At 52.4% G+C, this 15,704-nt stretch overlaps 2 protein-coding genes across 2 annotated transcripts; both read left to right on the forward strand.

Annotated features, from left to right (window-relative positions):
* Positions 1 to 3,782: 3,782 nt before the first annotated feature.
* ENH_00071360 (hypothetical protein, conserved) lies at positions 3,783 to 8,003 on the forward strand (the record flags this gene model as incomplete). The annotated part of the gene is made up of 5 exons (XM_013582564.1): positions 3,783 to 4,584; positions 4,685 to 6,504; positions 6,630 to 7,124; positions 7,288 to 7,505; positions 7,751 to 8,003. 5 exons carry the CDS (start codon positions 3,783 to 3,785, stop codon positions 8,001 to 8,003), a joined length of 3,588 nt encoding a protein of 1,195 aa, XP_013438018.1.
* Positions 8,004 to 9,642: 1,639 nt separating this feature from the next.
* ENH_00071370 (patatin-like phospholipase domain-containing protein, putative) lies at positions 9,643 to 15,431 on the forward strand (the record flags this gene model as incomplete). Its single annotated transcript, XM_013582565.1, has 13 exons — positions 9,643 to 9,711; positions 10,005 to 10,061; positions 10,244 to 11,741; positions 12,107 to 12,242; positions 12,615 to 12,769; positions 13,180 to 13,317; positions 13,550 to 13,631; positions 13,972 to 14,048; positions 14,206 to 14,293; positions 14,430 to 14,592; positions 14,780 to 14,854; positions 15,004 to 15,098; positions 15,248 to 15,431. The coding sequence occupies 13 exons, from the start codon at positions 9,643 to 9,645 to the stop codon at positions 15,429 to 15,431; spliced, it is 2,817 nt and encodes a 938-aa protein (XP_013438019.1).
* Positions 15,432 to 15,704: the final 273 nt, after the last annotated feature.

The following is a 15,704-nucleotide window of genomic DNA, read 5'->3' on the forward strand; positions in this document are numbered from 1 at the left end:
CTGCAGTCACAACATAGGGTGAGAGCTCAATAAAACAGTCACTTGTCGTACTGTTCGCCAGTTTACGAGCTTGGACTAAGCACACTTTTTGTCGCTTGTCCAACTGGGTGTCAGTGCGCCTTCTCTGCTGGGGCTGGCATTAGACACGTCTGTTGTGTCCATCGCACTACGGCACACGATATAGTAAGCCTGATGCTGAACCGGTGAAGAGAATTTCATATATATCCGACTAAAATCAAAGGTTCCGTTCGAAAATGAGCACTTTAGGGAAACCGTGGTACAGAATAGGGGGTGTACCAATGGAGCGAACAGCATTCAGAACTGTGATTGTCCACTTATTGGAGTTGAACTGAGCCGCCTTGCTGACAGAGTCCGCAAATACTGGTGTAAAGTAACTCTACGTGGCAGTGCGGGAAAATTGAGCAATGAAATTCAACGCTACAGAGTGTTGGGGGAATGAGAGCCCGCGGGCTTCTAATCAATTGCGTAGGGTAGTCGGCATTTTACGCAGAATTCAACGCATGCTGTAGTGTAAAAATACATTTCCGCACAGTAGTAATATCTAATCAGAGCAGGGAAAGTCATCTAATCATGGAATTGCTGCGGGGTTCGACTGGCGGTGCTTGGGGAAGAACAGTTCCGCACCTATGAAGCATTTAGAGCGCCTGAGTTGGGCTGCTCTGCGCTTCAACTGCTTGCAAGCTTTCATGGAAGATGAAAGAAAGTCTAGTCGAGCTCAACGCTGAGTCTTGCCGAATCCTCATCCCCTTTAGTGCGCATAAGCTCTTACACCGGTCTACGGAGGCCATCCGAATTTGCGCATGTCTCTCTATTGACTACTTAATCTGCCCTTTCTCCTCTAAAGGCCCCCCTAGGAAGTGACCTTGAAAAAATTTACCTCCATACCTCTCAGCCAACCCTGCTGCACCGTGACTTGTGGCCGTTCTTCAACCGGCGAGTTCATATGATGCACCATTACCAAAGAGATTTTCGCAGATGTTCCCAAAGGCACTCAAAAAGGAGAGCCACCAACATGTTAAGGCCACATAACACACTCCGGCACTTGAGGGCATATTTGACGCCGCATCTTGCACAGCCACTGCCACTGCGGCACAGTCTACATATTTGAGTTAGCTCGCCCGTGACTTTGCGTTGCCTGTCCGCGCCAGGTCTTTCACTTGCCTGGTTGAGCTTAATGCTAGTTAAAAAGGCATCTTGGCAACTTCAACCGGCTGATGTGAACAGCTCCCTGGAATATATATTTGTGTGTGCTAGGCGAGCATTCATTGCTGCAAAGGCGCATATTAGAGCCTTTTCCCCTTCCTAAACTTAAGCTTCGCATCACTAGGGCTGCGGCCTCTGAAGTATAGTCCCGTTATATCCTTCCTTTTGGTGCCAGCTTTTCTAAACTTTGATTCTCGAAAAGCAGCTGCTCACGGGACGACTGCAGTTACCCATCTCCGCAATTTCGTTTGGCTAAACAAACGATATTGAGGCAAGGCATCTAAGGATATCCAACAAGCTTCCGTCGACATCAACTACAGCGTATTCCCACAGTGGCAAAAGGGCTCTCCACAAGGCCTACGGATGCCCTGAAGGTGCTTCCGTAAAGCGGCTCCCTTCTACCTCTTTCACCAGCATTCCTGGTAGGGTGCCCTGATTAACAGTCGGCTGTTGAGGAACACGCAGCCGGTCAAGACGCAGCTGGTTAGCTGCTGTTCCGTGTATCCTCTTACCGGGGGCTTAGTAGTGTGATCTCGTCCTGTATGCAGTCTGTGCGTGCGTTTTGATTCGATTCTCGAATTGTATGCTCGGTGCATTGCAGAATCCACCCTTGATGCTCACTGTGTGTACATGTGCAGTGTACGTCCTTCTGGTGCTTCTATGCACGGTCATCTACGCAGTTGCGCAACCCACTTCGTTTCAAATAACAGGTCAAATTAGCTCCGGCTGTGCAGAGCAGAGCTGGGGGCAAGGTTGAGAAAGAGGCGTGGGGAAACTCAGAAGCTTTTTTATTTCCTCGAGTATCACTTTCCTTCTGATTTTCTCTTTTAGCATGCAAACTCGTTTTTCGTATTGGTGTTAAGCCCCTTTCACCCTCGACACTGGGTGTAACCACGTTGACGCAACTGGCGTCGGTCTCCAGAGAATGCCTCCAGGATTCTGCTGTTTCGGTCCCTTTCAGGACATCTTGCCGTGCCTGAAGCACTGCTTTTTCTAAGAGTTTGTCTAGTGAGTCTCTTTTAACGAAGCAGGCCCATTAGATGCCCCTTTGGGGGTCTCTTCAATAACGCGCTGTTGGCTTCCGTGCTCTTCACCCTGCCTAGAAGGCAACCATTATGGGACCTTAGCTCAACAAAAACAGATACACTAATTTGGGGCATTTCTACACGCTATTTTGCGGCTGAGGCACTCTCCAGGGACGCTTGATTTATTTTAGCGGCTAGCTTCACCAGCCCCGACTGGAGAATCTTGGCCCTTTAGGACCCATTTCGTTAGGATTGGGAGGAGAAGTCCCCTATTTCATCCCAAAAGGCTTCTTTATATTCCCAAAGTGCCCCCCATTCTTGATTTTATTTTGTCAGTAAGTGTAGCGCAGTGTAGCTTTGTCTGTGCGACTGCTCAACCCATTTAAACTACAGAGGAACTTGGCTCAGTCTCGAACCCTTAGCCCTTACATAGCTTAACTGAAGGCCGATTCTGAATCACCTCCCTGCAAAAAGAGCATATACTTTCAAAAGCGTAGCATGCACCCCAACTAAGCGTTCTGTTGACCCGACAATGCTCAATGCTCGAAGCAGGAAAGCCTGCGACTACGGGAAGACGCTGGAACTCATACATCTTTAATCCACCTCAGGACCCTACTGGAAGAAAGCTGTTACTCCATCGCTGCCCTCTAACATGGCTGACGCTCCACACAATCCAATCCATATCATGACTTTCCCCTGACCTCGAGACACTGGCTCCCCAGAATGAATGGTTCAGCGTTATGGAACAACACGTCGCAAACATCAGCCAGAGAGGGAATCGCCTCAATTAATCGCCAATAACCAGAGTCCACGACTTCCTCTTCCCCGTAGAAGCGTGGGAAACACTGCTCTGAAGACGCCGTCAAGGACCAGGCACTGAGAGCTGGCAAAGCACTTACAAAGAACACCCTCAAGAGAGCTAGAGCTAGTTATGTGTCGTCTTACTGCGGCGCTTCCTCAATAGACAGGTGTTAGGCTCGTTAGACTTGCCGAAACCTCTCCAACGCACGACACTAGAGGCCCGAAATGTCTACTGGCTCACCTGCCTCTCTCGGGCAGAGGAACTTGCTGCTGCCTTTCTTACGTATTTATTTGCCAAAAGTCAATTAGCTTGTTGACGAGACGCCTCGTCATATTTTGTTTGCGTCTCGTTACTGCCACCCGCCTCACCAACAGCAGTGGGGGGCACAGCAGCAGCACTGGCTACCTGGCTATGTACCCTTTCCGCTTCTCTAAATATGCGCTTTAAAAATCGAGTGATAAATACAAGTCACAAAGCATTGCATTTGTGCCCAACACATTTTCAGAATGACCACTGCTGCTGTGGGGCTGGCAGTGTGCTGGAGGAGCAGCAGTAGCAGCAGCAGTAGCAGCGGGGCACCTCATGCAGCAGCTGCTGCTGGCGCACGACCCGCGCAGCAATCAGAAAGTCATCAGAACTGCGTGCGATCTTTGCCGTGAGAAGCGTTTGTTGCAGCTGCCTCCTCGCTTGAATACACAAGGATAAGCGTTGTCTTAGATAATTAGGGTACAATGGCTAGGGGGGGTGCGGCCTCATCGAGTGGACCTGCCACCACACCGACTGCTGCGACTGCGGCTTCTGCTGGCGGCGCTGCGGCGGGTTCCACATCTCTTTCATCCCCTCCGGGACCTTCCCAAGGGCCGTCGAGCGCAAAGACTAGGGCTTCCGCAGAGCTGGCAGGCAGGTGGGGGAACAGAGAGCGAAAGGAAGGCCCAAATGCGGCATCCAGGGTGCCCGCCAGAGGGGGGGCCCGCGGCACGACTCAGTGGAAGGCGAAAGGTTCTGCTCCGTCCTCTCAGCAACAGCAGCAGCAGCAGCCAACAGCAGCGGCGGCCGTCGGCAGTGCACCGAGACCCCCCCCCGCTGCGTCCTTGTCAGACCCTCGCGTTGCTTCCCACCTTTCACTTGTGCGTGACATGCGTATGGCCTTCCCCTCAGATGATGTTCGTTCAGCGTCTCCCCGAACGGCAAGCATGGTAGAGTCGGTACACCCAGTTTTAGAGTGCTATAACTACAGCAAGCAGGACGTGCTACAACTCGTGCGGCGCTTGGAGCACCGAGAGGACCTCATTCACAGCGAAGTGGCGCGGGTCATAGAGGAAAGCACAGGCCACGAGCAGGGTTCATGGAAGATGGTCGGCGGGAACAAAAAACAGCAGAACCAGCAGACTCAGGCGCAGCAGACGCAGCAGCAGCCGGCCAACAGACAAGTCAGGGGGTACAGGCAGATGAGAGACGGCAGGGGCTTCGAGGGACGCAGACAACAGCAGCGGGGACCTGGCGGGCGCAGCAACTCGGCAAGAAGACAAAATGGTGAGCAAGAGCTGAACAAACAGCAGCGCCAACAGCAGGGGGCCGTCTAGGAGGTGGTAGACAGCTACGTGGCTAAGGGCTCTTATGTGTTTGTGTACAGGAAGGGACCAGGAAAATAGGAAGCAACCACAAGCCCAACCTGAAGGACAACCGGAGCAGCAGCAGCCGCAGGAACCGGAAGAGCGGCAACCACAAAGTACGGAGCAGCAGCAGCAGCAGGGTCCGGACGGTGGCCTTCCATCCAGTTGTGTCAAACGAGAGGAACAGCAGCAGCAGCGGGCGTCATCTGCTTCAAAAGAAGAGGTACCAGCTCCACAGGCAGCGGCACCAGCAGAAGCAGCGGCACACGTAGCACCGGCGCAGCCAAGAACGTGGGCAGCTCGCCTGGTTAGGCCGGCACCCCAGCCGCCACCGCAGCAGCAGCAGCAGCTCCAGCAGCCAGCAGCAGCTCCAGCTGCAGCTGAATCGAAAACTGCGACTGCAGCGGCAGCGGGGAGCCCCAAAGCGGCAACAGGGAGTGCGGCGCACAGAGGCAGGCGCACACCATGTGGGCCTTCGCCGCGGTCGCATTCGCCGGTTGCTCCTACTCAGCAGCAGCAGCAGCAACAGCCGCAAAGTCAGGCGTTGTTGCAGCCTGATTCGGGAGCTGCCCCCCCCACCCCCGCCTACAGACGCGAATTGTCCCCTATAGCGGTTCAGGGACGGTCAAGGAGCCCTTCTCCAGCAGCAGCAGCGGCAGCGCCGAGCCCGCCGCGTTCGCCGAAGCCGTCGCCTCCAGCTCCGGAAGCACCTTCCGTGCCTGATCCTGTGAGCACGGAGAAGAGGGAAGCCGAGGCGGAGGCTGCAGCAGCAGAAACAGCAGCAGTGCCTGCTGTAACAGTCACCCCTGCTGAGCCCGTCGTCATGCCGGCGAGGTTTAGGGGTGCCCCCAACTTTAGCACGAAGGCTCTCGTGTTCGGCTCTGTCGCCTCTTCTTTCGAGCCCTTCCAGGCAGCTCCTCAGCAACAACCGCAGCAGCAGCAGCAGCAGCAGCAGCAGCAGGCTGCTGCGCCAGAGTTGCAACAGCAACAGCAGCAACAGCAACAGCAACAGCAACAGCAGCAGCCTAGTGGAGAATATGAAGCATCTCCAGGAGGCATATACTTGCCCCAGCAACAAGAGCAGCAACAGCAGCAGGAGATGGAGCGCATTTTTGAGATAGAAGCAGCGCAGAGGAAGGCAGCGCAGAAGCAGCAGCAGCAGCTACAGCAACTGCAGCAACAACACGCAGAGTCGGGGCAGAAGGCCGTCGCGCGTTCGTATATTGAGCCACCGCAGCAGCAGATGCAGCAACAGCATATGCAACAGCAACAGCTGCATCAGCAGGAACAGCGGCTTCACCACGACCGGCAACAGCAGCGGCGAGGACAGCAGCAGCAGCACCACTACGGGCAGCAGCAGCAGCACCATTACGCGCAGCAACAGCAGCAGCACCACCAGCAGCAGCAGCACTATGGGCAGCAGCAGACAGGGCGGGGTTGGGGAGAAGCTAATGGCTTCAATCGCAGTGTGGGTCCTCTTATGCAGCAGCAGCAACAACAGCAGCAGCAAGGTAAGCAACAGCCTCCGCCACCTCCTGCAGGCGGGTCACTGGACGGTTCTAGCCACCAACAGCGGCAGCAGCGGGAGGAAATGAAGCAGCAGCAACAGCAGCAGCACTACAACAGCGGGAAGGGAACTCCAGGCCAGCAGCAGCAGCAGCAAGCTGCTGCAGCGGCTGCGTACAACAACTCACATGCTTTCACCCCGCCTCCTGGACTGGCCCCGAACCTGACAGGCCAGCCAGCAGCAGCTGCAGCAGCAGCTTACAGCTACCCGAACTACCATGGGCTCACGACATATCCGCAGTACAACAGCGTCTACTACGGCCACGGGAATTTGGTATGTCATATCTGCTGTTTCCTGTGTTGCCCATGATGTGTTGCTTCCTGGTTTGCTCCGTGGTCTTGTATGGTTTCTTCCTGCGGATATCGTAGTCGTCCGTGTCGCTCTGTTTGCTACTGCAGCTACCGCACTATGGCATCATGGGGGGCCCCTACGGTGCAAAGGGAGGACCCGGCGCTCTGCCTCAGGGATATATGCACAATTACCCTCCATATACTCACCAGGACTCGTTTGACGATGCAGCAGCTGCAAGTGCAGCGGGAGCGGCCCCCACGGAGATGTATGGAGGCGCTGGAGGACCCGGAGCAGCGCCAGCTGCTGCTCCTGCTGCAGCAGCTGCGCCCCAGACACCTGGAGTAGTTCTCGCTCCAGCGGCCACAGGCGCTGCAGGGGCTGCAGGTGCTGGGGTCACCGGTCCGCAGCAGCACCAGCAGCACGCTGCAGGAGCGCCGGCCGGAGCGGCAGCAGCAGGCCAAGGGGTGTCCACTTTCTACAATCCTAGCCTGCATGTGGCGGGCGCAGCAGCAGCAAACCCCTACCCTGCAGCCTCTGCCTCGGGTAATGCAGCTGTTCCCCCAGGCTTCTCAGCTAGCAGTTACCAACACCCGCAACTCAAAGTAAGGGAGCTCAAGAGGTCCTCATGTCCGTTGTCGTGTTCATGCACCTCGAAGCAGTGGATTCTCCTTTTGCTGCTTTTGACGTTAACGTAAGCAGAGCTGCGACATACAGCGTAGAGCTTCATACCATATCTTCCTGCTGCGTTTGCGGCTGCATTTGCAGGTGGGAACTCCACCAGCGAGTAGCAACGCTGCTGGTGCACAGTATCACTACAGCAGCGGCAACAGCGGGCCCCCACCTGCCAGCAGCAGTAGCTCCGGAGGCCCCATTGGGGGCAGAGGGGAGCAGCAGCCGCAGCCGCAGCAAGGCCAGTTGAACAGTAATTCCGTGATGTCAAGCCAGTATGGGAAGAGCAACAATTTTAAACAGCAGCAGCAGCTGTAAGTTCGTGCCTGATTTTCTACGTAGGAGTTGTTTGAGGTCCTCTTAGCGCATCTTACTGTCACAGAGTGCTGCTGTCGCGAAAAATTTTTGGATGGCTGCACTTGGCCGCAGATCGCGTGCCCTTCAACACGGCTTACAGATGTTAGTACTTGTTGGTGAAACATATTTTGGTGGTTCACGGGTTTGGACTGTGCATACTGAAGTTCGAGTAGTGTACGTTCTGTACTTTTTTCTGGTGCAGTGGCAGCAATTACCACCGCGGTGGTAGCAGCAACAGCGCGGACCAGCAGCAGCAGCAGCAGCAGCAGCAGCAGGCCGCGGTGGCTGCAGCAGCAGGGGGATATTACAACTACAACGCGTATACGCATTATTCGCAGCCTCCGGGGCTAGCCAGCAATTTTTATCAGACTTCGTACCAGCAGCAAAACCAGAACTACAGCAACCAAGGGAGGCAGACGTACGGCAACTACTCGAATCCGTCTATGTGGAGCTGAACATTGCATAGTTGCTCAAGGTTGCAGTTGCTGCGTATAGGAAATATCTGCGAGTAGTTCTTTCATTGTCTCTTTGTTTACCTCGAATCTCTATGGGGTACAGGGGCCCATGGGAGCAGGAGTACATTTGCTGTTGCTGGCATTGGACTCAGTCAGCCGTAGGAAGCATTATTTGGGCCGTCTTGGGTAAATCCGGGCCCGAATTGCTACAGCATTTTTGCTTTTGTAATTTTAAGTTTATAGCTACCGCCTACTACAAACGAGAGTTGCGGACACGGCAACGTGCAGTGTGGATGTGCCGGATCTTTGGCGATAAGCTGAAGGCAGCCATCGCCAGAAGCATTTCCAATATGGAACTACAGTGGAGGCACGAGATTAGAGCAGCTTGCCACAGGCTGAAGGTTCTTGTGTTGCTTACCCACGAGGTTTGCTGTGACCTGCGGCTAGGCAAGGATTTAGAGTGACGCCTACAGGCAACTCAGCAGGCGGAAGTAGCAGCGCCTTAAGACGAACAGAACATGTACCACCTTATTGTGGTGGGCGGGGGTACTGCTGCAGGGCGAACAACTCCGCAACGATGTTGAATTTTTGAGCAGGCCGCACTTCTTTTTGATGGTGTAAGGGTACGGTTGAGAACAAGAGGGGCGTGCTGGTTGGGAATCTGTGTGTCGCGTATCCAGCCGCCGATAGCCAGATGTCGCACCAAAATTGCACCTCTCTACTTGCAACTTACGGACAACGTCGTGTAGGTTTTTGCCCTTCGAGGGTGTGTGGCAGGAAACAGGTCTTCTGTTTAGAGATTGAAATCGCCGGGTAATTCGTAATGCTTTAAGTATTTTACACGTTCCGGTGTCTGTGAGGTGACGGTGAAGGGGATGCTGTGATACCCTGTGACACACGTCGACGCTGCAACGTCAGGTCAAGTACGGTCAGTTGAGTTCAAGGCGTACGTAGCTGTGAACACAAAAACATTGCTAAATATATATTGCAATAGACGTTTTCCATAGTATTTTGCACTTATTTAGCCCCTTAATCACCGCAGCTTCAGGTGATGGCCTCTTGGGGCCTTCAGAATGACCGATCTCGAGACCAGTGGTAAGCACAGTGAACACTTGCGCTTCGCTTCTGCCTTTCCCTCTAACTATATACTAATTTCTAATGTTATGTGTACATAAACTAAATTCACTTTACTTGGAAAAGCTACTAAAGCGGCGCAGCTGCGCTCTAACAACGCTGCCATTGGGCGGCTTCATTTGGCCCCTTCTGTCCTCCAGAGGTCACTACCTTCCATCAGAGCTGCTCGTATCAGGGGAGAAATACAACTTCCAGCCGTGGGTTCAGCTCTTCAGCTGTCTGCATAGAAATTTTAACAAAGGGGTGGAGCTGTTTCTGAGCTGCTAAGACGAACTAGAGAGGCACCGCACTACGGGTCTGTTTCCTCATTATTTCAGTAACTCTGTTCTGGCTCAGTTTGGCTCCACACAGGGGTGATGTGTCTTCCTAGCGAGGGTTCTCAGTGTGGCTGGCTTTGTATGTGCAGACACTGAAGCGAAGGCAAGGGAACAACCCCTGGACCGGGTTTCTTCTGACGAGGGCAACACACACGGAAATGAATTGCTGCAACTTTAGGGACGCTAATATGGAGCCGGTAAGGGTTTTCTTTCCCACAGAAGATGACCTGAAGGAAGTGACTCTCAGCAAAGGACCGGTGAGACTCCTCCACTTTGTGCTGTGCCGCAGAAAGTGCCACGAAAGCTGCAGATTAACTGCCATTAGGCCTTTTTACAGGCGTAGACACCATATGGCTTCTTCCTATTTTACCCTAATCTTTTCCCTTTTAAAACCCTGTGGTTGCTGACTCGTGGAAGGCTCGCACGAGTTCTTGTACCAGCCTTTATTTGAAAACCCTGCGTTCCAGTGCTACGATGTTGCTTGAAACATGGCCTTCAAAAAGAAACGAGCTGCCACCATGGCGTGGCACTTTGTGGGCTCGCTTTGCAGGTTTACACGAGCCTCTTTGACGTCACCATTACTCAGCCCGGCTACTACGCTCTTTCCGTTTCGAACACCACTGAGGCAAGTTCGTAGGGATCCAGGAATTACTACTTTGATTTGCGCAGCTACACAACAGAGCGCAGCAGCCTGTGATGGTGTATTTTGTGTCATGAAATTTCGAAGCCGCGCCATGTGGTATATTGAAGAAACGAACACGCTTTGTGTGCTGCGATGGTTCCTGTCAGCCTTTTTGGGATGCACTTTTTATGGGCCTTTCAAACATGCGCCTGGAATGTCGCTACAGCCTGGAGCCACCAACAGATCCGTCTGCGGGTGCCCCTTCATGGTCCACCTCTGCAGGAGCTGTCCTAAGACCTTCAATGTCTGGGTTGATGCGGTTAGTGAGCGAAAACACGAGGTTTATTGGTGATGCAACGGGCCATTTCTCATCACAGTCGGCAAGATATGAACAGGATTGCGGCCCTAAGCTGATGCAGGGCTCGTTTAGTACCTCACGTTGGCATGTCTCTAAAGGGGGCATACTGCCGGGTAGCCCATCCCAGGGCATGGTGGAGAACGTTCCTGCTTCCACTGTTGAGAGAAACCAACCAAGGAGTGGCATCTGTGAGGCGCCTGCTTGCACTGCTGCTGGCTCGAGTGGGGATCGTTTGACAAAGCCAAACGAGGAACAGTGGAAGCTGACCAAGTCAGCAACTGAGCGTCCCTGTGATGAGGGTAAGGGATCTGTGGCGGAGATAACTTCTGGAGACGACCTGATCTGTGAGGCGACCAGGGCTTCTGAACTGCCCCCAACAAAATCCAATCCCACTGACTCTTCATGCCTTCCGCAGACAGTGCAAGGGGTATCTCTCACGGCTCTCTTTGAGGAGGGGAGATTGAATGACGGTGATTCCCCTGTGCAATCGTTCGCAGCAACGGTCGTCCGGGTCACTCCGAAGAAAGAGACAGAGACCTTTGTTCTAGAGGAGCCAGGCATGAAGAATAGCTCTCAGGGCAGCACTGGAGAGCCCCGAACAGAGAAAGAAGATGTCGATAGCTCATCTTCCTCCACACCACCAAAGCTGCAGCAGCCACTGGAGCCAAAGCGACCCATTACCCTTTCCACGGCGGAAGACGGCCCATCAGAAAAAAGTACGGTCGTGAATGGTGCAAGTGCAGGAGACCAGCCAAAGGACAGTGAAATACCACTGAGCCAAGAAACTCCTCCAAGAGACTGTCACCTCCAAGAAGACCCTCTGCATTCTACGGCACCCAGCGAGGCTCATGCGCAGTTGAGCACTGTGGCGAATTGCACTGGTAGCGCCAACAGCGGGGGCCCAGAATTGCCGGAAGGTTCCGCTGAGGCGGAGCGGGGTCTTGATAAATTCGACACCAGCAAAGACATGTGCCCGAAAAAGTTTCCACTGCGGGAGGATTCTTTCATGTCACTGCATTCGTGGATGCTGCAATTGGCACGAGGAGGTACACCCAGCGAATGGGGAAACTTTGACATCTTTAGGAGCCTTTCCAGTCTGCCTGAAGGGCCAGCTATTGAGGAGGACCAGGAAGAACTGAAGGAAGATGTCTTATTTTATGAAGCAGATGGACACTACACAGACACCGGAGAGGAATACAGTCTTCCTCTGGGGGAACAGCAGCAACTGGTGAAACTTCTCCCCTGTAATATCGTTTCCGTGAGGGCCAAACGGCGCAAGTTTTCGTTCATCTTCGTGCCGTCCGCTGGTAAGGCAGCTTCGCAGCACTGCCTTTTGCTCAGTGGCTGTTGTTGGTATTGCCATGCATGCGCTTATGTAGTTACGGTTTGTAGCAGACTTCGGGCCGAGGCTCTACATTCTAGGGTCTAGGTCAGAAGGTCAACGTAGACTAGCCAATAGGCGGCGAGTTTTCCATGTCAGGAGGCGCTTGTATCTCACAAGCCTCCAGCGGCATCATAGTAGAGCACTGGATCGAAGTGGTGCTCCTCTGTGAACTTTTTAGGGAGCAGTATGTTTTGAAGGAAAATCTTTTTTTCGCAGTTGGGCATGGTGCTGAAGCTGAAAATCAGCAGATTCGTTTCCCTTGGCCAAAGTTGATTTCCGTTTTTTCAGGATGCCACCTCTTAATCGACTTGCGCGCCAGCATGTCCTTAGGGATGTCCCTTAGCTCCACTTTGGAGCTGGTTTACTGCGGTTCCCCTTCAGCGATCTATAAGGAGATATCTCCCCTTTGTGCCTCTGCCGGCAGGTAATAACGCATTCGTAAGGGGATCTGGGAAGCACAAAGTTGCGGGGTTGGACGAACGCTGTGCATACGCCAACACAGGCGAATCACGTGCTTGTTCGTGTGATTTCATGCTTCAGCGTGTTGCTGCAATGCCAGCAATCTTGCATAAGTATATGCTTGTGTGCATGAATTGAGGCTTTAACACATATCTAGATGCGCAGGAAGGCGTAAAAACGCGCGAGCACAGCCTGCAAATTTTCTCGCCTTTTAGTGCGCAGATGGTCTCCTTGCCTCCAGCGATTTCCTCGGCCGGTGCTTCTGCCGTCTATGAATGCGTTCCTTGCTGATTGTTATGAAACGTTTTGTGAGTTTTTGTTTTGTTTTTGTTTGCAGGAAATGCATTTTGTCTCTAGATGGGGCGGGCCTGTATGCAGCTGTGGGGCAGCTCGTGATGCTGCGCCAGTTGGAGAAGGAAGTGCGCTTTCTCTTGGGCGACAGAAGAATCAACTTGACCAGTTGCTTTGACTTTGTTGTTGGCACTGGCACCGGTAAATCCGAGAAGAAAAGCCGAGCCTTGAGCTTCTCACCTTGACTGCATCATCATACCTTACTTTCTGCCCGGAACGCCAGGCATCTTTTGCTTAAGAGGGTAGTTAGACTGGATCCATGCTTGCGGTACTAAGAGGATAGTTAGACTGGAACCATGCTTGTGGTACTAAGTTCTGGGTGCTCCGCATTTCGTGTTTTTCCTTTACTGATTTGGAAAGAACGTGCTCGTGAAAGATTTTAGGTACAACTCACTAAGCCACTATTTTTTGGTAGATGACTGTTGTGGGATGGTTGTGAGCCGCCGAGGGATGGAAGTCTAGCTGTCGTCCAACATCAAGAGCTTGGCAATTAAGGTGTCGGGAATCAACAGAAAGCGTGTCGTGGCTTTTGGTTCTGCTTTTGTTTACAGGTGCGCTATTGGCTCTTGCCTTGCTTCGGGGCATCACTATAACACGCTTGCTGAAGGAATGGACGGGTGTTGCAGGAAAGAACCTCGACGAGCTAGCTCCAGAGTGGAGGGAGGCATTCTTCCTGCAGCTTGTCTCAGGTAAAGTTGCCAGATCTGTCGTTAGACCTAGATTTTCTGCGCTTCTTTTACGGTCATATTTGTTGCCTTGCTCTGTTTACTTCCCGTTTGCGTTTTTGGCATTCATCAATGGTTACCCCTAACTTTCCACTTGCTTGCCTCTGGCGCTACAGGTGTAGCTAGAGACCTTCCAACGATGCAGTCTCTAACACACGCACACTTGTGCCTTTGTCTTGGTTGAGCGCTTGTTCAGGAGTAGAGCCGAAGATCCTCAGGAGCGAACTCGTTGACAAGTTTGGTTGGCGGTTTCTCAATACTTTGAATGCACCTCTCGGGTACAGATGAGGGAAACTTGTATTAGATTGGAACGCATGTGAATATCCACGGTTCTTCTGTTGTTCAACCATATTCTTTTCTCAATCGTTGTCTGTATGTTGCTGCTTTGGACTGGAAGAGGTGGATTTGATGGAGGCAACCATCTTTGCTCTTCTTAGGGGGTGTGGTGACATTTTTATTGGAATTTTACCGTCGTAGTACATGTGCCTCTATCCAGCATGGAGCACTGCAGAAAGGGTGCCTCTTTAGGGGCGTTGCTCATGCGCAACATTGTATAGCAGATTATTGTCTACGGAGATTTCAGGTGCGATCATGCCTATTTCTGTGTCTTGTTTTCAGCACGATAACTTGCAGCGACATCGCACAGTCTCCACCTCAGCAGTTTGTTCTGCGAACGTATGAGCACACATCGCCAGGTAAGGGCGGGTTACTAAGCTGCACGCTGCTAGAGCAAATAGTAGGATGCTCCGTTTACCTATTTTGCGACGAAGACGAAGCAGGCTACGGTCGTACCACTTGCCAGGAGCCCATAGATCTATTGTTGACTTGTACAATTTGCTTGCGCTGCTGCAGCCAGCCATGTCCGCTCGCTGCGGGGCACCAGCCGTTGTCCCCTTTGGGTAGCTGCGTGGGCTACAATTGCCTCTCCGGGCAGTTTGAGGTGAGATAGTAACAGGCATGACTCGTACCAGCTGTGGCGGAGGGAAACGTTGCAAGCCGACTGCAATATCTCAGAGTAAAAAGCAGTGAAATGTAGTTGTATAAATGTTTTGTTGTTTGACTGGTGCATTTGTTAGGCCCATCAGACCTGCAGACTTGGAAGGCATGGGGTTTTTCGTGGAGCCGAAAGTCTGTCTCACAGGTTCCACCAGCACAAATGCTCTTGCGGCAAACCCCACACTTGCAGGGCTCGAAGAATGTGCACGTCTTGCACACAAGCCACTGCGGAGCTTTATACACGTATGCTGGGGCCAACTGGGGGCGCACCGTTGCGCAGGGGCAGAAAGAGGGCGGGGCAGTTCCAGCATGGATCTGGAACTTTCAGGATGGGAATCTAGGCTAGGGGAAACACTGTGCTTAAAACGCCTCATTTTCATACGCGGGAAGGCATGGAAAACACATTGGCGCTGCACTTGCTGTGGTGCAGTCGGACCTCCAACTGCTCGTCTCATTGGGCGCCCGCAAATTCCTCACAACGTCTTCAGTCCGGCAGGGGCCCTTGGTACTTTGACTAAATTTTGGCGCAGTTCTGTTCGTTCTATTGTGCTTACACTGGCTCTTGCGTGCTGAGCCTTTCCAGTGTGCCAGGAGAGTTGTGAGTAGTTGCAAATCGGACGAACTTTAGTTTCGTTTATATTGTCTTCTTTACAGGAGCCGTTTGCTACTGAAGGCCTTACCACTGCGACTTTGTTTGCTCATCGAGAAGCCTTGCATTGGCTCGCAGACCGTCTGGACGTTTACTTCAGGTATACCTACGCAAGAATATTGGTTTCTGTTGCATTCATGCAAACTGGCAGTTGTCAAGGGCTTGAGCTGTTGCGGAAGTTTACCTTATCCCTTCGATAGCAATTTTCAGGGATGAGAATATCACTTTGTTATCTCATTGTTTCTACAGGTTTAACATGCCCGTAGTTGGAGACATCAGTCTATCGCCTACCAACCCACATGGGCTGACAAAGATTCTATCTGTCGCATCAGAGTACATTACGGACGAGAAGTTCTTTGAAATGAAGAAGGCAGCGAAGATTCTCGCGCACAACATCAAGGCTAGAATAGTACAGGGTAAAGCCACCATTTAAGTTGCTCCCCGTGCTTGAGTAGAGCTTAGTTTTCCTGACCGCAGGACTTCTTTGGCAAATCCGTATTTTTTATATATGGCTGCTTTCACCTAATTTACAGAAGCAGAACATTTTTTCTGACAGCAATTGCTCAATAAGAGCACAATACGGATTAACAGCCGACCACCATCTTCAAATTTAGGGTCAATGTGAAGGGAAAGAAAGGCTTAGGATCGGCGCAGTTAGTGCTAGTTTTTTTTGTCACCAGAAATACTTCCGGCATCGATGACATGA

The sequence above is a fragment of the Eimeria necatrix genome, genomic scaffold, assembly GCF_000499385.1.
Source record: "Eimeria necatrix Houghton genomic scaffold, Enh_scaff69, whole genome shotgun sequence".
Taxonomy (NCBI): Eukaryota; Apicomplexa; class Conoidasida; order Eucoccidiorida; family Eimeriidae; genus Eimeria; species Eimeria necatrix.